This window comes from Protomyctophum bolini (genome assembly GCF_963924005.1).
Source record: "Protomyctophum bolini genome assembly, chromosome: 2".
Taxonomy (NCBI): Eukaryota; Metazoa; Chordata; class Actinopteri; order Myctophiformes; family Myctophidae; genus Protomyctophum; species Protomyctophum bolini.
Genome location: NC_137863.1, coordinates 14,229,664 through 14,257,349, shown reverse-complemented (window position 1 = coordinate 14,257,349; position 27,686 = coordinate 14,229,664). Strand labels below are relative to the sequence as shown.

The following is a 27,686-nucleotide window of genomic DNA, read 5'->3' as shown; positions in this document are numbered from 1 at the left end:
GGGACCCCCTGGAACTCCCTCAAGGACCCCACTTTGGGAACCACTGCCCTACACGTTTGTGTAAATGTAAAGATGATATACAGGTAACCAAGCGTTTAAAAGACCAGTATAATTAATTACCTGTGCAATGTAACGGTTTGGACAGAAAGGACAAGAAACACAAGCAACTTTCCAGAGTTATGTGATTTTCTCTCAAACCTGGTGCCTCAAAATTATTGAATCACGCCATAAGGAAGGCAAGGCAAAAGTAGTAAAGGCAATTAAGGTATAAGTTTAATATTTTTGAAAAGTATGCATATACAAAGAACAAAGACTTCAGACAAAGCATTTGGTTTTGCACCAAAAACAAAAAAAACAAAAACAAATAACAGGTTATAATAATTATACTGACTTGGGCTGGACTTCAACCCAACTCTAAGCCACCAGTAAAGGAAAAACAAAAGAACCAATCACAGATAATCTTTATCAAACAGTCTCTCTGCCATTGGAGGTTTCCGTTACGTATACTAAACCAAACAGGTTTGCTTTATGTTAACTGGCAGATAAGAGTTCAGGTGAGTTCCGACCCACTAAATGTAAAAAGGAGTTAAAAGTAAACCTCATTTTTAAAAAATATAAAATGAAAAACAAACTGAACAGAAAAAAAAAAAAAAGTTTTGGTAAAAACATCTGGAGCCTACATCAACATTGTGTGCCAGCTTACATTATTATTATTATATCTGTTAAACCTATCATCAAAACAGAGACCAAGGCTCAGCTACATGCAGTGGCACACCGTTAGGACGGGAGAGAGAGAGAGACAGCCCATCCGGTCACACAGAATCTACGCCCTGCCTGGACACAGCTGGCGTCGTGTGATAAAACACGCAAAGCCCGAGTAAGATCAGATCTACAAGATCACAATGTGTCGCATTGCAACACATTGTGAGCCTGAAGATCTGGTCATCTCGGAGCACAACAATGGCACGCAATTCAGTAGACGTTAAGCATTAGTTGCATGTCAAGTGTGGAAAGGTCATGCTTCGAATGTGGCTCTTGGTGTACCACGAGGGTGTCTCTGTTGTGCCCGTTCTCACTGTGTGGTTACAACAATGGTTCAACGATATCCTGCCTACACCCCCTTGGTCCCTGGCAACGTATTAACAACACACCGCTTGTTCTGCTAACACTGTTTGAAAAGTTCCCTGCTTCAAAAAAAGGCCAATTCCTGCAGTCCGTTCACAGACCCTTTGCTATCGGTTTTCCTGTAGCTCTTCAGCGAACACTGCATTCCAAATAGACCGCTAGTGAGCACCCTGAACGCCTTGCACATATGACTGGATTAGAACGGTACAGAGCAGAATGATAGGTCCTAATAGAGCATGTAGGACATCAACTATGGTAACTTCACATAATTATCCAATCCTTTCAGATGTGCACAGTTCTCTAGGTGGCCAAAGCTTAGCTGAGTCAGTCCACCTGGAATATGGAAGAAAGTTTTTTCAGACTTCAATTGTGTTTGTTGAGGGAAGGGGAGGGGCGGGTGTTGGCAAACAAAAACAAAGAAGCACTACTTGTCGAGTGCTGCTGAGAAGGATCGTCGGGACCAGGTGATGAGAAGTGGATAGGCCACAACACTGACAAGATTCAACTCGACATAACTCTTGAATTCTACTAAAGCCCAGAGCCCAGCTTGTTAGCAGGGTTAGTTTTGTCTTCTGTCCGACCAAGCCAGACTCAGATCTAGGTCATTATTGCAGAGGGTTATCGCAAACTTAGTTGGTCATCTTCTTTCTTAGTCTTTGCTGTTGGAGGACATAGCTGTTAACCAGCCTTAGCAGAGCAAGGGACAGGGATGGAGAGGGCAAGGGAAGAATGTGTGTGCATGTATGTACATAAGGTAGGTGTGTGTGTGTGTGTGTGTGTGTGTGTGTGTGTGTGTGTGTGTGTGTGTGTGTGTGCGTGTGTCATGTATTCTTTCAGGACGGTATCACTCATAACAGCACACATTTGCGTTTCTTCTTGGGCTCTGGGGGCTCCAACGCAGCCAATATCGCCTCATCAAACACATTCTTTAGGCCTTTCTGTGGACACAAATGCACACACAGGCTGAATGATGAGACAACACACTCTCACACAGGTCAAATAAAGGGCTCAATGGGAGACAGACATGGGAGGAAGGTCACTGTGCAAATCAAAGTAACATCAGGTCCAAACAAACACCTAATGAACAATGGATTGTGTGTGCCGTAACATCAGACAAACTAATCGGTTCATAGACGAGTACAGAAATGAATAACCTCACGGAAACTAACGTGTGCATAATTTTGTCCGTGTTCGAAGGATTTGTGTGGGTTGGCAACTTGCCGCACACCGAAAATAGCCAACAGCTGTTAGTGTCAGTGTACGAGTTGACACAAGCAGCTATTACCACCTCACACCAAACAGCAAAGACAGGAACATGCAACAGATCGAGCAAAACTCTCGTGATTGTATCTCAACATGGGAAATGTGTCTGTACCAGTAAAATGACTAAAATAGCTTGAAAAGTTGGTATAAGGATGGCATTAGTACAGTATAACTCAGGCTTTAGGATAAAGACACCAACACAGCACATGTTACTGTGTTGAATGTGAGGTGCACATTGGTTGTGACACTTCAAATTCATTGGCAATTCAAACAAGAAAGTGGAGGTAAAGAGAACAACGATCCAAAAATATTATCCACACACAAATTCATAGGAGTATGAATCGGCCCTTAGCCTGATCATGTGATGTCTAAAAATGTGCTGCTGTATGCAAGGAACACCCACAGGGGCTCTAGTCAGCTCAGAGTACACTAGGCATAGTCCTAAACTACACTCCTCTGTGGACTAAAGAAGTCAGATCAGAGTACACTAGTCCTAAACTACACTCCTCTGTGGACTAAAGAAGTCAGATCAGAGTACACTAGTCCTAAACTACACTCCTCTGTGGACTAAAGAAGTCAGATCAGAGTACACTAGTCCTAAACTACACTCCTCTGTGGACTAAAGAAGTCAGCTCAGAGTACACTAGTCCTAAACTACACTCCTCTGTGGACTAAAGAAGTCAGCTCAGAGTACACTAGTCCTAAACTACACTCCTCTGTGGACTAAAGAAGTCAGCTCAGAATACACTAGTCCTAAACTACACTCCTATGTGGACTAAAGAAGTCAGCTCAGAGTACACTAATGCTAAACTACACTCCTCTGTGGACTAAAGAAGTCAGCTCAGAGTACACTAGTCCTAAACTACACTCCTCTGTGGACTAAAGAAGTCAGCTCAGAGTACACTAGTCCTAAACTACACTCCTCTGTGGACTAAAGAAGTTATCTCAGAGTACACTAGTCCTAAACTACACTCCTATGTGGACTAAAGAAGTCAGCTCAGAGTACACTAGTCCTAAACTACACTCCTCTGTGGACTAAAGAAGTCAGCTCAGAGTACACTAGTCCTAAACTACACTCCTCTTTGGACTAAAGAAGAGAGAACAAGAGATAAGTTAACTTATCCTTTATTAATCAATTTCACAAACCCATTTATTACAATTAAAATGTATTAAATATCATCTTAATTTCCAAGACTGGAGGATATGCACGGCAGTAAATTGCACATTAGTCATATAGAGAGGATGAGTGGCCATAGAAATTGTGAACCGTATGCTTTGCTTTACGACAGGAAGCAAACAACTCCCAAGAAAAAAGAAGAAAAAGAAAAAAAAAACATTGTCTGGTTATGAGCCCATATAAAACAAGTGTTAAATGCTTTCATGCTAAAGAACGAATAGTTCCACATTTGTACTAAACAGGAACCATAAGCCGACATCTTGGCCTGTGAATTATACATCAAACAGTAGTACAAAATTACATAACCATTAGTTCGTTAATGGAGGCACAGGTTGTATGAATGTGAAGATCTTTCAATACTATGAGGCCTGAAACGAGTCCCACATCCACTCCAAACCCTCTCTACATTGAATGCTATTAAATGGGAAAGGCAAATCTAGGCTAACTGAAGCAACAATGGCCACATCCCAAACAGCATACTACATCCTCTATAGCTTTAGCTCTACTCTTGGCCACAGGCCAAATATATGAGAGGGCCAAAAGCAGAACCCTCTAAGGAGAATAATGATATGTCTGCCGATGTGCCTTACTTGTAGGTTAATGAGGTCCATACAAAATAAGTTCAAGCTAACCCCTTTCCAAAACGGCTAACACAGGAGCGAAACCAGTGTTGATTTGGCCAAATGTTATTTTTATGTCATTCAGTATTGTTACAGCTCGGTTAGAAAACAGAGCGACAAGCTGTAGTGAGCTGAGCTCTCAATACAAAGTAGCAGTGGGTGAGAGGAAGTGAAGAGAGGAAATGGTTGCTGATTGGCATGTTGGTTACTTGGTTGTAAAGACGCGAAAATACTTGAAAAGCAGCAGCTATGAAGGGAAAAGAGAGGGGGAGATAAGAGATAGAGTAGAAAGGCAAGAACAATAGCAAGGATAGGAAGAGAGGTGGTGAAGAGGAGTGGGCGACTTTAAAATATACAGCATTTCCTCTTTCTCTGGGTCTCGGGCGGCTCTAGGGCAGCTAGGATAGCTTCATCATATACATTCTTCAGCCCTCGCTACAATGACAGAGGGGAGGGGAGAGAACAACAGCACTATTAGCACAGCAAGCACAGCAATCACAGGCACAGCGAAAGAGAGAGAGATGGGTACATAAGAGGAACATGGGCAAGCAAAGAGGAACTGAGTCTGAAACACAAGAGAAGACTGTAGAGATAGAATTAACCACTTGAGCCTTATTGGCAATATTGGCAATGTGAAAACAGACGATCTGCAAGCTTGTTGAGCTTGTAGATCCTGCTATTTTGGAAGGCAAATTTTGACATTTGTTTTCCTATAATGACATTCCCAAAATACACACCAGGGTTAATGTGGTTAAATTATGTGGGTGGGAAAGACATGACAAAAAGAGAAGGCGTGTGTGCGGCCACAGACGAGACGCAGACCAGTTCTGTCAGCTGGGCTGTGAAGCAGAGGTGTGGATGGAGGGATGCTCCCCAGACCGCAGGGGCAGCGGACAGGAAACAGGATATTACATCAGCAGCAGGGGGGCCGGAAGGAAGGAGTGGAGCAGAGAAACTATTGTTCTCTTCCAGCAAGGCCCGTCCCCACAGCCTGGGACACGGCAACGCACCCCCCTATTGTTCTCTTCCAGCAAGGCCCGTCCCCACAGCCCACCCCCCGTAAGCCTGGTGTCACCTTCCTTCTCCCAGTAGCTGATGTTACATGACCAGTTGTCAGAAGGCAATCACAAGAACATGGCCAGGGCCATGCTGAGTTGAGGTTCAAGATTAACTAGCTCTCCCAGAGTCCCAGAGAGAAAAAATAATTCTGTTTGTCACTGCTCCTATATCTTCATAGACTCAGCTGAGACGGTACAATCAAGGTGTTAGTACAAAATGTTTACTGTAATTTATCTAGCAATATTAATGTATGTCGGATTGTCACTGTCCGAATTTAATTTGGGGTGTGGCAACTCAGTGGTTAGCACTGTTGTTTCACGTGACAATGTCCTGGGAAAGGGATTGAGCCAAACTGAGACCTTTGTGTGTGGAGAGTGCACGTCTTCTCTGTGACCAAAAGGCATCAAGGTTAGTATGCTAGTTCCTTTGACCACGGTAAATGCCCTTATAACTGCAACCTAGTCACTGCAACTAAAAGTTTGGGTCCAGCGCAGAGGACAAATGTCCCCACAGGAATCAATAATGTGCAACTTAACCACCACAACCTTGTTTAATAGTATCTGTACTGTCTCTCTCTTCTGACCTATTCTATATAGACAAATATCAGTGTTTAATTTTGGTTTTAAAAGTCTAAAGACAAACACACATACTGTCACAATACATGCAGGAAAAGGAGTGTTTTTCCAACAATAACAATTTTGAAACCCAACAGATATTTAACTATATGAGCAATCAAATGTTTTCCCTAGGGTAACATTAGAATCTGTTTCGAATCTGCAAACCACAGCCCTGATCTAACCTCATCTATTTCGGCTACATTGAAAATGAGGGCCTGCCCCTCAATTGTACTCCGAGCTTAAATAAAGGTTATGATGACAATGATGATGATGAACCAAGTATGGCCTATACATGTTTCTTCTGAATCATATGTAACCTTTATGGGACTTGAATCAACAACCCCCCTGACCTCATGAAGTAATGTAAGACAGGACAGTGATCAAACATGGTCAACATTCAGATAAGAAACAGAGGAACAATATGCATATGGATCAGGGGACATACAGTATGTTCCTTTTTACACCACTTTCTTGCCTTTTAACCTCTGTAGAACATACTGTACCAAGTTGATGTTGCAAGTTCTCTATAACCAGCAATCCGTGCGTGATAATTCTGTGCATTAAATTAGATTTTATTCCAAGGCAATCAATGCCGGACTGCCTCTTCCATGGGCAGAGAGGGTGAGAGTGTACGATGGCACTGGACATAACGCATTGCGCAACTTACTCTTACAGGTAAAGGCACATGGCACGATGATTGGTTTCATTAATGTAACGCCCAAACCACACCTATGCATAATGTAAGGGGTAGCAAAAGTGTTTTAGGTTTAAGGCTGGTGGTGGCGCAAGAAATCCTTAACCCTTATACTTAAAACCTTTGCCATTTTTTACTATTTTTATGAACATTTTAAAAAGTGACAACATTTTAAAATCGACACAACGTGTGCTGGTAGATCTGCTATTTGAACCATTTAAAAATGTTTTTCAAAATAGTAAAGAATGCCAAACCGTATACGCATATGGAAAGACACGGGCCCTCAGCTAAGCTTGCATAGCTCTTACCTGTGTGAGGGCTGAGCACTCCACGTATTTGACAGCCTTAAGGTCCCTGGCCAGTTTCTCGGCCGTTTCTGGAGTAATGGGCTTCTGCTTGTTCTTGGCCAACTTCTCTATAGTGGACGGGTCGTCCCTCAGGTCGATCTGAGTCCCCACCAGCAGGAAAGGCGTCTTTGGACAGTGGTGGGTGATCTCTGGTACCCACTGAGCATCACACAAACACAGACAAACGTAAGGATACGGTGGGTGATCTCTGGTACCCACTAAGCATCACACAAACACAGAGAAACGTAAGGATACGGTGGGTGATCTCTGGTACCCACTAAGCATCACACAAACACAGACAAATGTAAGGATACGAGAAAAGCACTACCGTACAAAAAAACTAACCGAATTTCTGGCCTCATACTTCCCAAGTTCCCATTGCACGTTTTTACTGCCTTCAAAATAATATTTATTTTACAATTTTGTTTAGAGAAAGGAGAAAACGCGGCAACGCCAAGTGAGAGACAGAAGAGAGAAGAAAGACTTGCCTTTTCTTTGACGTTTTCGAAAGAGGAGGGGGATACGACAGAGAAACAGACAAGGAAGACATCTGTCTGGGGATAACTCAAAGGTCGTAACCTGTCATAGTCCTCCTGACCTGAAGAAAGCAAACAAGTGAACACGTGTTTAAAATACACAAGTTTATAAATCTCTCTCACACACACACACACACACACACACACACACACACACACACACACACACACACACAGTGTGTATGAGCACACGCTTCAACGTATCCGACAGATATACAGGTCCATTTCAACAACAATATTTTGCAAAAGTTTACTGAAGAAAATTAACTTTTACACAATATTCTAATTCATTGAGATGGACCTGTATTTCCTCATCCACCTACAATCTGAACTGTAGGCATTCTGAATGAGTACCACACGTCAACTGTAGCATGTAACAAGAAAACACATACCGGCAGTATCGAACAAGCCCAAAGTGTAGGGCTCGCCTCCGATCATTACAGTTACAGCATAGTTATCAAACACCTAGTTTGGAAAGAGGGAGGAAGTGGTTAGAAATACAGTGTGGACACACACACACACACACACACACACACACACACACACACACACACACACAGTCTCACACACACACACACACAAACACACACACACACACACACACACACACACACACACAAATAAATCTCTTGGCTTCATCCACTGACCGTAGGTACATATTCCGAGGGGAACTTGTTTGTCGTATAAGAGATGAGCAGACATGTTTTACCAACTGCTCCGTCCCCAACTACAACACACTTGATGGTCTGCATAGCTGGCTTTTACACAACTCATTCAAGATCTGGAAAAGAGAGAAAAACAGGTTGTATTTCATTAGTGGGGGGCTATAGCAGAAGGATCAAACAACATGTGGTCAACAAGATAACTGCATTTGAGATAGAACAAAGAGATGAGCGAGAACAGGAGATGACATTCAGAGACCGCTCACTTTCTCTATGGCACTAAACAATTAAACAGAACAACTGCTAAGCAAGTTGGAACTGTTACTGCCTGGTAATATAGCCTATCTACACATCAAAGACCCGTTTTCAATTTAGTTGGAATCATGGACAGAATCTGAGAAGAAAAAGCAGTATCTCAAACAAGGGGATCATTATTATGTCATTTGCCACAATGATGCAGCACAATTTACTAACGATATAGGACTACAAGAGAAAACGTATCACTGCATGTGATTGTGTCTACACTCCATCACTGACTGTAGTGTATAAATAATATATTCTGTTAAAAAAAAAAAAACACTAAAGCTTAGCTCCATTATTCCAACTAGTTCTTACTGTTGTGAACTCTAATTACTGGACCCTGGTCTGGTTCTGACAGACGGGTAGTGTGTGCAGGCTGGGCGGTGTGTGGTTCTGACAGACGGGTAGTGTGTGCAGGCTGGGCGGTGTGTGGTTCTGACAGACGGGTAGTGTGTGCAGGCTGGGCGGTGTGGACCCTCGTCTGGTTCTGACAGACGGGTAGTGTGTGCCGGCTGGGCGGTGTGTGGTTCTGACAGACGGGTAGTGTGTGCCGGCTGGGCGGTGTGTGATAATCCAGTTGAAGTATTCTTTCGGTACGGCGAGGCCCAGGAGAACAATAACGCGACACGAGACAGTATCACGCTAAAGGTTCACAAACAACAGGGAACATATACGTAAGTAGATGGGGACATTTTAATTCACTAATAAAGTAATTATTAATTTATAATTTGTTAAATGGGAAAAAGGGCTTCGTTAAGACCTCCATAATATTATGGTCAAATTAATGCCTGTGTGAAAAGTGAGCGATTGGTGCAGGCAGTGTTTCTGACACACATTCAGACTTTCATTCAGACATTGAGTTAATTACCGGTATAGTATGATATGATATATTAATCATTGATGGTTTGTGCAATTACACTGCCAGGGTTATCGAATCTCGCCAGTTCTTTAGTAAACAGAAAATAAATGTTCGAGTGTGTAGTACGTAGGGCATGCATGCTTGCGACTTTGCCCCATCATCTACCCAAGATCCACTACTTGCTGAACAGGTGCCGTCATCACCAACAAGTACAACTTGAGTGCAGCGACGACAACAAAACAATATTGTTTGCTGTCTTCCAAGTTCCCAACTGCAAATACCCCCTCAAAATGACATCCTTGTGACTATCCTTTGAATATATTGACTAAAAACTGATAATTATGTCAGGTATAAATCACAACACAAACCTGTCTGGGACTGTATAAATCATTATCACGGACGGAACCAAATCGACCCATTTGAATTTCTGTGAGAGTCAACAACCAATGATCTCTCAATTCCTATAAACCCATACCGTCCTCAACGAGACAATACATATAGCCTGCTCTACACCAGGTTTAGAGGAGCTTTTTTTTACTGCCTACTTTGACATTATAGATTCTGTGGCAGCCAGCAACATTGGACATTTATATGATCCATATTGAATGAATCCAACTGGTTCACGGCTCTGGATAGAAAGGCGCTTCAGCTGTCACTAGCACACGCATCTGGACATCAAAGCATTGCGCATGCCACATTAGAATGAAACGCTTGTAGAATAATTCATGCGTTAAATCCAGTCTGACTGCTGACGGACATTTTGAAGAACAGTACAGTAGTAAGTGTGCAACATTGCTACGATTATATGAGTTACAATATACAAGATTTGTATTAATAAGAGATATATAAATGTTTTTGTTTAATTAGCCCTAAACAGATAGTGGGTTACGTTTCATTTAAACTGTTAAGCAGTTAAAAATCCAATACCTAGAACATACAGTCCATAAATTTGACATGCTGTCTGACTACAAGTTGGATCAGATGTGTACAGGCATTAGTTTCGCTTCACTCACTTGGTTAATGCTGTGCTATTCCTGGATCTGTGCTGTTCTAATGGATACACAATAAACCACCCCCAATTACATACATTCCAGAGCCACTGTCAGCAACACAGTAACACTGTCACACACACACACACACACGGTCACTTGGTACTCATTAGCTACCAATTAAGACAAATATTTGGGAAAGTATTACATATCAACATCTGATTGCATTAAATGATGTTAAATACACTTTGCCACTCGATTTTACACTAAGCATGCCATACCCTATATATCTCATAGCATCGTTAGTCCATTATGCTTCTCTTCAAACTGGCCTGCTTGTCACACTATCTGGCCCTCTCTCTTTATTTTACATAATGTACCGATTTAATTAGAGAATTAATAATTCTCTCCTGGGTAACACATTTTCCAGCCAAACAGACATAGACATTACTACATGATTTTTACCAAGCAATTTCCACAACTTCTCCCCGATATTTTACCCCATGTCCATGAATTCTGGAAGCATATTTTTGCATTCGCTCTACAATGCCTACATATAAGATTTACACCTGCCTCCCATCCCAAAACCAGTGCAGGTCCATCATCGGTTTGCGTTGGAGAGCCATGTCCAGGTTTACGTTGAACATCATTGCGTGTCGCCAGCCTGCCAGAACAACTCTCTGAGAGCAAGCGACTTGAAGTAGGATCACGCAGATATAGAGAGAGGTATGCATAAGCATAAGCAGCATAGTGCTGAAATGTTCATCTTAGCAGCAGGAGTTGTACGACTAATGCTGAGGCTTCCATGCCTGAGTGAGGCCATAATTATTATTTTGGGGGGAGTGGCACTTTAAGGGCCCACATCACTTCACCCGATACTGCACCCAGCATGGCTTTGCCTCTCTTTGAGCCAGTTATGTAATTATGCATACTAGCGTTCGAGAGTCATACATTATTGAACACAGACATAATTCCAAGGCATTTTTGCAGATAAACAAACTGCTTGTGCTTGTAAAATTAACATCCACGCCTTCCACGGCACTGCAAAATGTTACTCACACCAATGTGTATTACAGGGTATCATCATATTCATACGTCAAAAAGCTGATCTACAAGCTATAGGAGGTACTTCTGTGGTCTGCTGGCTCTGTCTACACAGGAGATTTGGCTATGATCAGTCTGGAGGTTCGTCAGATTAGCTCCGGACACACAGACACAGACTGAGCCTCTTATAGGTGCCTATATTTCGGCAAAGCCAGTTTTTACGGTGTGGCTAATGGCAGAATCTCATAATGTCATAGGCTGTGTGCTCATCATGCACCGTCAACTGATGGACACCAAACCCTGCAATGCTGATAAATAATAAACTAAAATACTTGTATTTGACCTGGTATTTGGTACGTCTTATTCAATTAGAAAAATCTTACTCATTGTACCCATCTGTGTCCCTTTTATGCCCATTATATGGAGATCTCTGATGTTATCAGTACATGCCCATATATTGGAATGGATTATGGATAGGCGGCTTGGTTGTGGACAACTGGACATCACCACACTCCCTCAACACCCAGTTTTGAAGTAAATCGGTCCAATCCCATATTTGCACATACAATTATAATAACCAAATATTGCAGGTAGTGTACTCTGGAACAATGCAATGCAAATCTGATCGATCGACCTTGGTGATAAGCTAAATCTGTGGTCTATCAATTGGTGCATAGGCATCCCTAATAAACAGCTAATAACAGCGCTTTATAACTATGTAATTGACTTTTAGCCGAACCTGAAATTATATTAAATAAAAATGTAACCCAAATGAGTTAGTGCTTAAATGTCAAGCTCTGTTCACCCTACGGCTGCTTGTTGATGTACCTGTGTGTATTTGTCCACTGTCCAGATGTAAATTCTCTTTGTAATTTAATACACAAAATTATCGTTCCTACAGCACTGCCAGAGAATTACCTCGACTACACTGAAAATGAGGGCTTGCCCTCAACTGTACCGAGTATAAATAAAAGGTGATGATGATGATGATGAATCGTCCGGGGGAAAAATGGGGAGCAGAATGTCCTTCACACTACAGCGAGGGATGTTAACAATTAATCAATCGATTAATTGGCGTTAAGAATTTACTCGATGAAATGTATCGATTATCAAAACACTGAACATTCGAGGGATTCTGTGGTTCTGATTTCCCAATTCATACCATTCTTAATCGAAATCAAAGTCATTGCTTTTAATGCATCGTTGTGGATGATATACCACAGTTCGTAAAGCACTATTAGGGGTGTAGTGCTTTGGACATGATATCCAAACATGCTTTCTGTGGAGTGTGGACCCTTAAATGGACTAAATTAAATAGCAATCACAGGAAAAGACGAAAGGCCTCTCTCGAATGCTGAATGAAGTGACCCATTTGGAAATGGTGAAGAGTCTTCAAGAGACCCGGTGAGAAAAGAAGTATTGGTAATACTGCAATAAACATCAGATATTGATAGCGTTTTTGATCAATATCTTTTTTTACTTCATTTCAAATTCATGCAACGTCAGACACTACCTCTCAAATATCCATGATTTGCTGTTGATGAACTGGTCTTATATGTGCTACGTGGCAAGCCTGCACCAACGTAAACACTGAGAACATATGGTACTCTTAATTCTAGTAATGCTGCAAGTAGACCAAATCACCTGCACTGTGGCTGCCAAGCAGCTAAGTAACAGCTTCTCATCTGACGTCTAAGAATGGAAATGTCCTTTATCTGAGGGAATGAGGCTGCTAGATCCTCAGCAAAGCTCTCTTTTATGTGACAGACGACACTTTGCTCCCCCTCGTTCCTAATTTCCTACATATTGGGCGAGCACACCTCCCATCCCTCTCTCCCAACAGTGGGTCACTGCGGCTTAAAGCTGGAGCATAACGTCATCTGTTTAGTTGTGCTGCACAGCACCATTTAGCTAGCTAGGAGCCTAGGACATGATCATACTGTAGGTGTCAATCTATGAATATTAATGCTGCCATGACAATTAACTTTCACAATTATGATTTTTATAAAACACATACTGATCCCGATAGTAGAAATCATTGCACACTGAAAAGCATATGCAGGCAGCAATGCAGCATACACATTTTCTGGAATATTTAAAGAACCCTATTTGACTGCAGACTACAGCATAGTACAGGAACTCAGCACGGCTTTGCAGCTAACTTTGATAGAGCTGAATTAATAGTAATGCCCAATGCCTTTAACAGCAATTCACTTTCACTAAGGCAGGACCCAATAGCAACAACCCCCACATCCCTATGAGTCTGACTCTTTTTCTTTTTTCTACAAGCCTTTGTCAGAACTTGACCCCCAGCCTCAAATCATCCATTCTTCCTGCGCAAAATGCTCCCATGTCCCTATCCCAACATGTTGAGATATATAGACTAGTAGTGCTGCATGATTCTTGCTCAAATGTAAATCTCGATATTCCTCCGCAAGAATTGAGATCACGATTCTCATTTCTCACACGACTCATTCTTACCATTAAAATATTTATTGTCTTTAGTCTGTAGATGCTGGCCACAAGTACATTCAAAATGTGGCAAACTACTGTGGCTTTAAACAGACAACATCAAAGTGCTTGACTTAAACCTCTCTTAATTTTAAGTCTTCTCTTGTAGCAAAAACATAAAATGAATTGGACAGCCAACTAGTGCTGCACGATTCTTGCTCAAAATTCTTGCTTTAAAATAAATCAGTCCTCAGTCTGTCCTCTCTAGTGTCATAATAGGTCTGCAGTCTGCACTAAGCCTATGCACATCTCTGCATCACTGGGGGGTAGGTGAATGTACGAGGTTTAGCAGAGAGTGCCTGTGGTTGCAGTTTCAAAGCAGATACTGTGACCATATAGAGAGAGTGTGGGGTAGAGGGGAATTTAATAAACAACGGTTTGACTGTGCTGGACCACAGTTAAACCGTTGTTTATTAAATTCATCCTCCTTAAAAGATCAATTCCGATTCAGTTTGAATTCAAGTAGGCCAATAGATTAACAGAAATAAGCTTCCTCTTCGTTAACTGTCCAGTCCATTAGGATGAAATGGGAGCTATACCCACATCTCTCCATTTCAGTGTGACCATGGCTGACAAACATGCTTGAAAGTTTAATTTCTCTTCAAATGTTGCCCGCAGCATGTACTTACTGGTATGCTAGCAGCAAATCCCATCACAACAAAAGAAACAATATCATTAATCTAGCAAACCTGATCACAGCGAGTCTGAGCACTCTGTTGATACCAAGTCACCAGAGTGACCAGACCACAGAAGGGCTTTATGAAAACACACTACTGATTATACTACTGGGATACAACAATGACATTTCTGGCAGATACCGATTAAAACACTTTTATCTTAGGCTACTTCACATCATCATTAGTTCGATATTCGATATTGTATTTTAAGGCCAATGTCGGCTGATGATGACCGATGAATTGTCCATCCCTAATTGTTATGCTAACAATAACAAAGAACAAATAAATGCATTTGCTGCATGTAAACTCAGCACACAACTAATCTTGCTGGTAAAATAAATAAATCTGCTGTACAGTACTGGATGCTCCATATTGGCATGATGTTTGCTGTGTTGTCATCTTTAACTAAATGGTTAAGAAACCAAGATTATTACCCAATTATGACATTGTATTTCCTAGGCTTAAAATATGTTTTCATGGTAATGGCAAAAAGTATTTTAGAAGCACTACCCGCCCATTTAGCCAGAATTAGAACTGCATCCAAGTATGTAGTAACTCCATAACAGTGATAATTGTGATGTTGACCAGATTTTTGCATTTTAGTTAAGTGAGGGGCGCTCTTATCATCGTACATCATCATGATGTAACATGTCGATGTACTCGTTCACATGAGTCAATGGGAATTTAATGTTTGTTTGTGTAGGACAAAAATCTACACTAATAGCTGAATATAGGAGGGGCTAGCACCCATCAAAAAATAATTACTAGATTTAGTTACTAGCAATTACTATACCTCAATTCAAGATTTTCTAACACACTTTGCGCCTGCATTTGCTTGTTAAAGTTGTTAATGCAAGCAGGATAAGCTATTGCACTGTTTGCATTTACAAGTTAGTCAGTTACTGGTGGCAATTTTAACTATATGTAAATAAAATAAATACAAATGAGTTAATTAATTCATAATACACAAGTAAAACTGAAATTTCTACATACATCACACTATCTTCAAGTAAGTCATTTGACTTGTACACAATTTAGGAAGGCTAATGGCTCAAAAGGCATGAAGTGCAGCTCATTGTGTCATCATCACTTGATTTTCACCATGCAACAGCATATGGCACTTCCTGCCCCGCAGGGCCAGTAATGGTTTGCAAACTGTGGCCTACTTTAAAGTACAATGTGTAACCAACTACCCAGAACTAGAAAGACTTGCATCCATGAACACAGACAACTCTGGAATATCTGAACACGTCCCTGGATTGTATCTGAACACGTCCTTGCAGCAGCAGATAGATTTTTCAGTAAACTGAGATGTGTTGGTAGGTTGGCCACAGCTGCAGTAATGACTATCAGACTTTAATCCACTCATTTGTGTTTGTAGGCCAGCCAGCAACCCAGCACAGTCAGAAAGCAGGGCAGCCTATGTGGGCTTGCAGTGAAAGCTGCTGAGTTTCAGTTTGCTAGGATGACAGCTGACAGATGCTGACACTTAAAAACAGAACACATAGCTAATTGGAAATAAGCACTGGATTTGATACAAGTGCATCAAGCCCGGAATTCACTCAACCTCAAATTAGCTATTAATGATAAAATGGGATGCATCTAATTCCTCTAACTGCACAATGAATAGTATACCGTCGTGTATTGACTCACATCACAAACGACAGGCGCTACAGTCAGACTCAGCAAGGTGCTGACTTGCTTTACTACCAGATTTACACACTTTAAATTCCTCTGTGATTGGTCCCGCAGTTTGCCTGAAAGCTTTCTTACGAGCTCTTTTCATATACAAGACCCAGACCCAGTGATGCACATACACACAAGGCCTGACCCAGATACGGATCTAGGGTATTATGCCTATTTGATGCGACATTTACAGTGTCAAAACACATCAAACAACTAGCCAAAGAAACATGAAATACTGTTTTAACAGGAATTATTAACAAATGATGGATGAATAATCAATGTATCTAATTACAAGTTCTGCTCATTTAGCGTGAAAGTACGTTACGTTCTTTCAAGGAAATGCAATACGCAGCTATTATACGTACATTTGCCTATCCCTAAGTCATTGCAACACCCACAACTCAAAACTAGTTACAATTGTAATGTTAATTATAGTCTTAGCGTTCAAATCGAACCACATCGTCCGGACTTGAACAAGCTTGCCTGGATTGCTTGGCTAACTTAACTGGCAACTGTTCTAACCAAACGTTACATTTTGTGCATTTCGGCCGTGGCATGTTGACAAATAGGTCCATGATACTACCTTTGATTGTAAAAATAGCTAACAAAGTAGCTCGACGATACTAGACATAGTACTGTAACCGCACAACAGCCCCACCTCGAGGCACGTCGCGCTAATGTCAGCTAACATGAACTATTGCTGTTGAGAACTGCCGTTGCTCCCTTACTGTCAAAACGAAACGACCGATGATATAAATGACTGTCACACAACCAAGTTAAGAATTTTAACAATAACGCCTTGACAAATGGTCTCTTTGCTAGCCGGTGTGAACACACACTTCTCCCTTAGCCGGAGTCGTTTACTAACCTAGTTAGCCCAGCTGAGCTAACGTTAGCGGATGCTGTTGCTGAATGAGACAGGCATAAACTAGTATTGTGACCCGTTAACCTCAATGTGGCAAACTCATGATAATCGCAGTAGTTTAACTATGAGCGTTAAGACAGCATTTAATCGCTTACATTAAAACAAAAACAAGAGAATGAAAAGGAAAGATTTGTTTTCCGTACCGTATCCTCTATTTGTGTCTGTGTGAGCCGGGCGTTGGCAGGCTGACGCTAGGGGCTTCCCACTCAGCAGAACAGGGACACGTCGCGTACTACGTCACTCAGCATCGTTCAACACTCACCAGTCCAGTTCGACACGATCTGGGTTAACTATAAACTGAAAATGTATTTTATGATTTCAATTTCACACCCATATGCCCCATATGCCTCAGAGTACCCCAGCCAGAAACCAAAATTGTGGATTTTCTTTTGTCCACTGCATAAGAACTTTATGTAATGCAGGAATGTGCATTGAAACATAACATTTAGTGTACTGTTTAAATATCCCATTTTTATACCATTAGTTTCCCATTGACAGATATTGTAACATTTTATATAGCATGGTTTACACTATGACCGTAAGACTTTCTGTAAGAATTGCTAATTTCTTTAACATTTGGAAATAATTTATTTGGGGTTAAGTTTTCCATCTCATACATTTATCGTTCAATACTTCAATTTACAGTGTTTTTGGTTCAACTGTACCCACAAACTATGTGCCAGAATTAAACTTAATTGGGACATTTCACCACACTTTTCAAAGCAAAGCAAAGTTACCATGTTTACCCAGGGTAACTGGACTAAGCTAAAGAACTTGAAACTTCAAACAGTGCTTTCAATATTTAGGTTTCAGCTAGTTTTATTGTAATGGTCTATGGCTTTTCCTAAAAGCACTCTTAAAGGTTGTGCCATCTCTGTGAACTTAATACAACAAAATCACAAATTGTATCTTAAGTTGTCTCGATTAATCTGCAGCTTTGTTTGACCTACATTATTAGAATGCTATTTTACTGCCTACCATTAGATGGCAGTGTAGCTCTATACAATCAAAAATCTCAAAAAGAGGTGCAAAATACTGGAATAATGATAACATCTGTAAGAAACAAAAACAAAGGGCTTTATTTTTGAGAAACCTCTAGGAAAACTAACCATTGATTACATCATCCATGTTACATAAACAAGAATGTCCATTTAATTTGCAAAACAAAACTAAACAAAAAAAAAGTATAGAAAATTTAGCGTCGCAAACATCAGTTGTGAAACTTCCACACCAGGTTAGGTAGTAGTAGTGGCCACGCTCTGCAGCAAAGTGATGTTGTCTCCTTTTAGCATGATCCTCCCTGAAATACATAGGCAGAAAGAGAAAACTGTTAGGATAAGACAGGCAGAGAAATTCAACAAATTAATGGCCATAAAGGAGTGAATATTCATATACAATTCATACATAATATACATTCGTTGTCATGATGACAGCTTTCAATTTACTGTCATTCTGACTAAATTAGTTGCAAGGAATAATTAAATAAAATAAATAAATCAACGAATAGATCAATTGGGATAGGTTGAACTACCGGTAGTTAAATCAAGGGATCTTCTAATCTTGGTTAACTAAAGTTTAGGACAGACAGCTTTAGACTGCATGCATCTCACCCAGGGGCTTTCTGTTCTTTGTCTTCATGTGGACTTCCTCAGAATCATCTAGAACCAGGTTCATGTACTCGTCAAAGCCCTAAGATGAGAAAGAAATGTGAGCATAAGCTTTCTTCTCCAAAATTGATACTTGATTTAAAGACATGCATAAACTGATCATTTGTGGTTAAATGCAGGTCTATTAAATAGCCTACATGTCATCTTTACTCATAGCTTCAGCCAGTCAACTCGAGCAGACTGCACTACAGAACTCTTGCAGTGTGTGATGCCTAGTCGGCTATCAATCGTTTAGTGTCAAAGCCACACAGATATGACAGTCGATAAAAATAAAGACTCCTGTAGTGTGAAATACATAACGATCTGATGACTCGCCGACAACTCCTAGGGGCCATTAATCAATACAAAATTATATTGGAGGTAAACAATCACAACCAGACATGGGGAAGAAAGCGATCTAAACACTGTTTGGATTGGAATTGTTGGTAAAACGTAAACGTTTATTTATTATTATATATACAGCTGAAGGCCCTCCCGACATCAGTCCCACACATAATCACTGACCACTTTCTTAAGACGCCGAAACGTTATTAATTAAAAACTACAGGATTGTTTTTTTAACTGGCCGTCTTGGGCGAGATGGTCCAGTTGCCCCCCATGACGCCAGGCCTGGCTAAACAGAGTCTGACTGAATAGATTCAGTATAATTACATACAAAAACACCCCTGTCTACCAAAACAAACAGTGAAAACACCAAAATATAGCGAGTGAGCAAAGCATTTCTTCAGGTAAACACCACCACACTACTCAACTGCTGGGAATAGACTCAATGTACCGGCGCGCCTCAGCCTAATACAGCTAGTTCAGTGAATGAATGGACTTTGGGTCTTACATAAATGTAAACATTAGGTTAAATACTATCCATTTAAATGAATGAAAATGCTATTTAGGTTGATATTTACTCTACAATCAATGGGCTCTGAAAGTGCACAAAAAAAGTTGAAGATCTGTTGGAATCAGTGTAGAGATCACAAAAGACGTCTGATGCTGCCTTTGTCTCAATGAAGAGATGTATTGAACAAGCCACAGGGTGGATAATGCAGTGGAGGCTATTTTCATTAGGGATGCCTCAATCACGATTTTTCCACTCCCGATCAACCATCATAAAAACCGATCCTGATAGAGCACATATTTAAGTCTCTCCATGCTGTCTGATATCTGGCAGGTGGCACACTTATTGTTATTACTTATTTTCTAGTCTGGAATGTTAAAATCAGGATTGATTCAGTGATATTATTTTGAGCACTGTAAATTACACAGGAATAATAACACAACAATTATATAATATCACTATCCCAAATGTTAAACACATTTTTATTTGAACTTACAATGATGCAGCCTTCTATCCGCATGTTCACCTGTTCATACAACCACACCTGGATCCGTGAGCGCTGCAACAAAGACAAGAGGAAAAGATTAACGCCAGATCAACTTCAAATAGACAATTACAGACACGAAACATAATTAAAGTATTAAGTAAAATATAAGAATACTTACATTTTGTAAATACCTGAAAATTAGATTCTGGTGAAAAAAAAGGAGTCAAGGGAAAATGTGGCATATCAAAGCAAATAGCACAGATGTTGCTATAGTCACACTCACACAATATTATCCATGCTTGTTCATACTATTCGTATAATTCAAGGGAGAGCTGTTGCACAGCACGTCTTGACAATAGGCCATGTTGTGCTAAGTGCTTGTATAACCAGGAAACCAAGACAAATGACTACATACACAGTGTATGTTGTATACAGACCTGATGGCCTATCGATATATTTTTTTAATGTTTTTTATTTAGTAAAGGCATTGCACAAGACGTTGCCAAATTCCACGAATGGTCAGGTTATATATTATTCTTATTCTTGCCGTTGACTAAATGTTTTCTGAATCAACAAGTCACTTCTTAATTTCTTAGAAAGGTCCGGAATCGGATCATACGTATTTAGGTACATAAACGTTACGATATAACATAATATGAACATTAATCCACCACAGCAATTGACTCCACTCCAGATGAGTTTTATCTCGTGAGGTTTTCTCCGTTGGACGATGAATGACAAGCTAACTCTGCTATCGTTGCTAGCAATTCAATAGTCCGTAGCGTTTTTAAACCAGAAAGGATACAATTGGCTGCACCATAACCTTCTGGACCTTCTGTCCTTGTCCTCTGTACGCCATCCCTCCCGCTGAGTAGCACGTATATACGAGTACAGTAATACGTTTTTAGATTATTCTGTTGAATTCAATTCCCGTAACAACGAAAGCTGCACGTTGATGTTTGCTTCAATGGCGGGGTCGGTTTCTTCCGCATGCGCATGCGCATCAACCCACGCGTAGTAAGCAGGAGCTTCCGTAGTGGAATTGGACAACCAGCGTCGCTTGGAGGTAGGAGGTCGCGCAACTGGCCGTTTTGTTTTCAGACAGAAACAAATTAGGCCTAATTTGGTGAGCTGACAGTTGACTACATACAGTATTACCGGTATGTATATTGGTAAGTACTGTAGGCCTACATAAAAAATAAAGTACAGATACATTCTCTAAATCAAGGTGTAATATATTCTAGACGTTGGCCTCTATATTATAAAGTTCTCAATTAACATTTCCAATCCAAAAATGATTTTACTACAGGAAATATAAACTCAATCTTAGAACTATAAAGCGCAATTAATGGTTCACTTTTTGACTTTTCCTTTGGCTTTGTCACATAGCTCGTTCTTCCATTGAACCATCTTCTTTTTTTCCCTTCAGAAATTAAGCCCAACATTCTAATCTCAACACATTCATTTGTTCAGGTGTTGCAGCATGTCCTATATTTGCTGCATAGGCTACATTGTCCGTACACGAGCGATTTAATTTGGTTGACTCTGGCTCATTCTGAATGCAAATAGAGATCCATCACTCACTCACTGAAATGGTTCAATATCTGAAATTTCATTTCTCAAATATGAAATTCAAATTAATTTCCGGCTATCCATGCTGCCATGTCTTCCTTCTCAGAATGCATTTCAATCAAATGATTGATGGTCAATGATCCATTTAATGGAAATCATAGGGATGGATGCAGTGGAATTATAGGAGTCCTATAATTGGCGGAGACCAATATTGGAAAATGGTCACAGGAAAAATAGAGAGACTGAATGAAGGACTAGTTGCACTGGAAAGTGTATTTGGATGGCTGGTGCAAGGAGAAGTCACCACAATATCATAACTGAAGTTGTGGACATTGAAGTGATGCGCATCAGCGTCGGAGAGGAACAGGCACTGTCAGATCAGTTACGCAACTTTTGGGAAATCGAATCCCTTGGAATCCACATGAAAGAAATGCATATCCACGGATATCCCAAGCCGTGCATATCCACGGCTTCCCAAGCCGTGCATGCCTATTCCCACAATAGGCTGAGGAAGAAATGCCACTTGACAGTTTTCAAAGCAGCCTCAGAAAACATCAGGTAAGTGATGACACCCATTGCAGAAATCTGCACGGCGTAGCTGGTAATTATAAAAGCCTAACTTAATTTGCTCTCTTCTTCATCGCAGCTCACTTCCAATATATTCTATATTCTGGGCTAGTGTGCTTCCACTGATCGCAGCAGTGACTGACTGTTTTCCAATATCTTTGGCAGTTGACTGTGTTGATTTTATTACTAGAACTAGAAGGACTATATTGTCCATTAGAGGGCAGTGCAGTCCCATAACAAACTGATTAAAACATCACTAGTCTGGCATATTGACATTCTGCACTTGCCTTTCATCAATGTATTAACAGTCAACGGATGTCAGTCACCATTCACCATAAAGCATAACAACATAGAGAGAATAAACCAAAAGTTTATGATTTCCATTTTAACAGATTTTTAACATGTTAATCATTACCCTGTCAGTATTTACTTCTCTATGACTGGAAAATCATTGGTAGATTCTGGCCTCATCAGGACAATCAGCCATCATCTACCCATAATTGGCTAAATAGAATATTGACAATTTCTCTGTTGTGCACAATAGTCTTGTAATAAGTCAGGGACGGCAGCCTTGAGTGTGCATTTAACAATAGTATTAATACACAACATCGGCCAGTACAGCTATCCACATAGAAAGTGTGATGGGGAATTAGCAGCCGAGGACAGACGCAAGTGGGGGGAAGAAAAGAAGCAAGGAGCCATGGTGGAGCAGGCCAAGGTGTCGTGTTTCAGAGCAGGAGCCCCTCTCTGCCTAATCTTAAAAGGAAGGGGTGCTGCTATGGCTTATGGTAGCATACATACATCGCTCATCAAGCATGGCTGCCAAGTGTCACATGCTTGTCTTTGTGCTGTGGGTAGATTAATGGGCTACAGCCACACACCTGCTCATATTCTCAAGGAACAGTGCAGGTCAGGCAGATACTGTCTGCAGACCATGAGACTGTTTAGTTTATCAACACAGGCCTGAGACCTTCAATCAAATAGGGCCTAGGCTAAGGCCCAAACCACACCAATGCAACTAGTCGCAACTCCTTGCAACGAAACAGTTTTAAAATGAGGACACCAATGATCCTTGCAACTGCCACTGGGGATAATCAGGGATGGCTATTGGCTGCACATGCAACTACTACTACGTACATATGCAACTACTCGTAACTGTTTGGTTGCAAGGAGTTGCATGGCGAATCATTGGTGCGGTTTGGCGGCTGTAGTGAGTAGTGTGTTATATGCAACATACTACCATGTTCATATCAGTATTAAAAGCAAAGTTTATAGCTGGGATGAGCTCGAATCCCATTTATTTAAAATAGGAATGGGGTTGACCCCTAGTCAGTGTATGGAGTGGATGCTCACTTCGGTTGCAGTCCGACATCCCGTTGGTCCGACTAACCTAACCTAACCTAACCTAACCTAACCTAACCTAACCTTACACTAGCCTAATGGTTGGAATAATGGGATGCCGGAATTATGAGCTCATATAATATGTCCTCATCATGTCAGGGTTCAATTTGCTCAGGAGGTTGGGTGGTGTCTGTGTGTGTGTCTCTGTGTGTGTGTGTGTGTGTGTGTGTGTGTGTGTGTGTGTGTGTGTGTGTGTGTGTGTGTGTGCGAGCGCACGTGCATGCGTGCGTGCATGTTTTAGTGTGTGTGGGTGCGTGTGCGTGCGTGCGTGTTTTAGTGTGTGTGGGTGCGTGTGCGTGCGTGCGTGTTTGTGCGTAGCGGTTCACAAAATATCTCCCCTTGTCCAGCATGTTGTAGCCTATCATATTATGTCACCCCCCTGTAATACACACAGGTTCCAAGCACGCCCACATGCGTGCGCGTGCACACACACACACCCACACACACACACACACAGATGGCCAGTGTACAGTGTTTATTTTTTTAATATATATTTTACTCTTTTCCTATCCTTCCAACCTTCCTTCTCCTCGTCTAACCCTCGACTCGACCGTCCCCCACCACTCTAAACCGGGCCAGCCAAAAGGAACTGCCCCGGTTAAATCAACCTCCTCTTTACATCACTTCCTGTTCCTGTTGGTACTGATTGTTCTGAGGGGAAGGGGACAGGGAGGGGGGTGGGTTCTTTGTTCCCTTATGTCTGGGCTCACCTGCTTGACCCCCACCTGACAGACCTGACCCCCCTGTGGGCCTGGTACAGCCAGCCAGCCAGCAAACACTCTCTGTCTCTTTCCTGCCTCCGCCGCTGCCTTTCTGACTGACAGGATATTCATAGTATGCGCAGAGCACAGACATAATTCACTGTACCTTGCCAAATGCTTACAATCTCAAATTTGTCAATTGTCAGTTTATGTTGCACAGCATAGTACTACTTCTGTTCTGTTCTGTTCTGTTCTGTTCTGTTCTTTTGTTTAATTTTTTGGGGGGGCAGTAGATGTGTGGACATTGATAAACAGAGCCCTGTGATTACAATCTTATGAGGCTATTGTGATAGTGTTGTTTCAAGCCGTGTAAAGCATTTATCAATTCACACTCCTGTGTAAGGTAACCTGTTTATGGTGCTATTTTCTGTGTGAAGGCGTCTTGTCTCGTCTTCCTCAATGGTTGAATGGTATCAACTTATGACATGGTGAAAGGCCATTCAGAACCTCTACGGTTGCTGACATGTTTATTCAAAGCAGACAATTGGATTTGCCTCTGTAGAGGGTGGGGTGCCTCGTTATTGCTCTAACCTGTGTTCTCAAACAATTATAGAAACATGTGTAATCATGTCTGCGAAGTCTGCCATAATCTTTCCAAATGCTGCGCTTATTTGTGCGAGTCACTGGGTAAATCCAGCCAACTGTATAAATTAATGTCAATAAATCACACTCGTGTGAAGTGAGGGGCGCTCTTTTCATCATACATCATCACATTCCGGCCCTCACTTTTCTGTCATTCCGGCCAATCACAATTGGCGTCTTCACTTTTCTGCCCTCACTTTTTATCCTCAATATGTACTTTGCTCAGCCAATCAAATCATCGCTATGGGGTGATCAGCTAATAAAATCAGCTGATCACCCTGGTAGCCTCAGTCCCAGCCTTACTCATCTGCAAAGCTGGGCATAGGAGGGGCTAGCGACCCTAAAATAAATGCTATAAAATTGGGCAAAGGCGAGGGACAGACTGTCAAATTCTTACCCATTGTAATGAGTAGTTTTCATCCAACTGCTCTGCATTTATACTCTCTATTCTTCCAAGCAAGAATTGCAATTGTAAAACTCTAATTGTCAGGAACAGGAGGCTGCAGCAACAGACAATTGGTAATCAGGGAAGGTGAAGTTCGTTGTGGGCTTTTCTGTGAAAACAAAAAGCTTGAGAGTGTCTGACATGTAAATGAAACAAAGCATAAGCTCATACACATCCAAATTCACTTAACCAGTTAGCTATCATCCGTATCTATGGCAGTTGAGCAGATGTAGGCTGCATCAAATGATGTACTGGAGAATCCAAACCACCTGACATCTTTGTCTTTTTAGGGTTATAAACGTTGTAGTTAAAGAAGAATATGGTGCGTGTGTGTGTGTGTGTGTGTGTGTGTGTGTGTGTGTGTGTGTGTGTGTGTGTGTGTGTGTGTGTGTGTGTGCGTGCGTGCGTGATGGCGTGCATGCGAAATGTTATTTATGTCCATATGATCCCATTGTGTCTTGTAACCTGTGGCTTCCATGCATTGCATGAGTAATGTCAGCATCAACAAGTGACAGATTTTATTGAACACACTCTGAGAACTTTACTGGGGGATTTCCAGATTGGTCACATCATTTGAGAGAGAGAGAGAGAGAGAGAGAGAGAGAGAGAGAGAGAGAGAGAGAGAGAAACTGTTTTCAACAAGTTCATACTTTTTTCTATAAAACAATCCATTCAATAGCCATCGCCTTGGACTTGCTCATGCGGCCCTTATCTTGTTTTAACAGGACCGCTGAGATGCACAATACATTTATTTTCCCTCCAATTAACACCGTGAATAATATGCAGGTCCGATAAGGGCTTTTTGTTTGAACCGCTGTTTGTGAAAACTAGGAAACGTGGAGGCATTTTTCATTGTGAGGTTGTTTGGCTGTGGCGCTGGGGATCTGATGAACACGCTGGCCAGTGCTGCTCCCGAGGTTGAGGGGTCAGAAAGCAGAGGGACTGAGGGGGCGGGGCTGCGGGGGCATGGGGTGGCTTGCAGCTTTCAGGAAAAAGGTGCATGCACTAAACAATGCACTGCCCATGGCCAAGGCATTAACCATTGGAACAAACCAGTAGCCATATACTTTACAGTTATCTGCATTGTTAGATTGCGGATACAAGCGGCCAAAATGAGTTTTCCCCAGCCACGTGTGGCTGGCATCTCCAGCCAGACTTGTGGCTGGCATCTCCCTTAAGCTGCATTCAGACCTGAATATATATAATTATATATTCGCCCTCGGTTCAACCCGTTTGTACCGCGCCAGGTCGCGCTCGCGCAATTCTCATCTTTGCATTGACTTTGTATGTAATCATGCCAAGTCTGAACGCAACTTTAGAGATAGGGTGAGAATTTCAGTCACACGGGAGAGACTCGGAATTGGCTTGGAATTAAGGAGCTAGCTTAGGTGGTTCGGGCATCTGGTTAGGATGCCTCTCGAGCGTCTCCCTAGGGAGGTCCTCGATGCACGTCTCGCTGGAAGAGGACCCCGGGGCAGACCAAGGACGAGTTGGAGGGTTTATATCTTTAATATCTGCCGCTACCACCTCGGGATCCCAGAGAATGAAGTTACTAATGTTGCTCAGGAGAGGGAAGTCTGGAGCTCTTTGGTGGAGTTGTTGCCCCCGTGATCCGACTACGGATAAGCGGTTGAAGATTGATGGATGCTGCGTTGTTAGAACAGTAGTTGTACTGTAGGTGACCTTGAAGGTGGAAAGCTCAGGTTGAGCCCAGAGTTCCATCGGCTCACTTCCATTCCCCCCTAACGTCTGCAATGCATGCAACAGACAGCATGATTTATTTTTGGGTTTTTTTGTGCCTTTATTGACAGGAAATGCAGAGAGATGGGGAGTGACTCTCAGCAAAGGTCGTCGGGATTGGGATTCGAACCCACAACATTCTGCCAGGGCCTAGGTGCCTGGACCACTACGCCAGCTGCCCGGACCAGACAGCATCATTCTGACTGTACTGATTTGTGAGAGAGATATGGAAGGAAAAGACAGAGACAGATTGTGACACTTACCCCTTCTCAGGGGACAGCTCTCCAGATATCCTACCAAGCCAATCAGGAACAGTGAGGAGGATGGGTGGAGGGTGGGAGGGATTCAGAGATAAATGACATGGGAGATGGAGACCGTAGCTATGGGCCTCAAGCCGACAGCCTGGCTGGAGGCTGGACAGGGGCAATGCATGCAGGAGACTTCACACAGATGACCTGGAGGCAGTACAGTGGCCCAACGTAACTGATCTGGAGGACAGACAGGAGGACAGGAGGATGGCCAGACATGCCCAGCCACTCAG

At 41.8% G+C, this 27,686-nt stretch overlaps 2 protein-coding genes across 3 annotated transcripts; both read right to left on the bottom strand.

The window, feature by feature from the left end:
- Window positions 1–255: 255 nt before the first annotated feature.
- On the bottom strand, window positions 256–17,316 carry cdc42 (cell division cycle 42). 2 transcript variants are annotated; one of them, XM_080782615.1, is made up of 6 exons: window positions 17,235–17,316; window positions 8,086–8,219; window positions 7,831–7,903; window positions 7,391–7,500; window positions 6,864–7,061; window positions 256–2,063 (listed from the first exon to the last, which is right to left on the bottom strand). In XM_080782615.1, the coding sequence occupies exons 2-6, from the start codon at window positions 8,188–8,190 to the stop codon at window positions 1,974–1,976; spliced, it is 576 nt and encodes a 191-aa protein (XP_080638741.1). In that variant the 5' UTR covers window positions 8,191–8,219; window positions 17,235–17,316; the 3' UTR covers window positions 256–1,973. The 2 variants fall into 2 exon arrangements, with proteins under 2 accessions (XP_080638741.1, XP_080638742.1); XM_080782616.1 differs by lacking the exon at window positions 256–2,063 and adding an exon at window positions 2,087–4,620.
- Window positions 17,317–18,147: 831 nt separating this feature from the next.
- snrpe (small nuclear ribonucleoprotein polypeptide E) lies at window positions 18,148–21,058 on the bottom strand. The gene is made up of 5 exons (XM_080779779.1): window positions 20,883–21,058; window positions 20,256–20,282; window positions 20,087–20,149; window positions 18,702–18,780; window positions 18,148–18,391 (listed from the first exon to the last, which is right to left on the bottom strand). Exons 1-5 carry the CDS (start codon window positions 20,934–20,936, stop codon window positions 18,327–18,329), a joined length of 288 nt encoding a protein of 95 aa, XP_080635905.1. The 5' UTR covers window positions 20,937–21,058; the 3' UTR covers window positions 18,148–18,326.
- Window positions 21,059–27,686: the final 6,628 nt, after the last annotated feature.

Excerpts from the sequence above, each read along its gene's own strand:
- cdc42 (XM_080782615.1), bottom strand. The coding sequence starts at position 8,190 with ATGCAGACCATCAAGTGTGTTGTAGTTGGGGACGGAGCAGTTGGTAAA. Across the intron at positions 7,501-7,830 it reads GGGCTTGTTCGATACTGCCG|GTCAGGAGGACTATGACAGG; the intron begins GTATGTGTTTTC and ends TGCTTTCTTCAG. Across the intron at positions 7,062-7,390 it reads TCGAAAACGTCAAAGAAAAG|TGGGTACCAGAGATCACCCA; the intron begins GCAAGTCTTTCT and ends TGTGATGCTCAG.
- snrpe (XM_080779779.1), bottom strand. The coding sequence starts at position 20,936 with ATGGCGTACAGAGGACAAGGACAGAAGGTCCAGAAGGTTATGGTGCAG. Across the intron at positions 20,283-20,882 it reads AGGTTATGGTGCAGCCAATT|AATCTAATTTTCAGGTATTT; the intron begins GTATCCTTTCTG and ends TTTTTTCACCAG. Across the intron at positions 20,150-20,255 it reads TTTTCAGGTATTTACAAAAT|CGCTCACGGATCCAGGTGTG; the intron begins GTAAGTATTCTT and ends TCTTTGTTGCAG.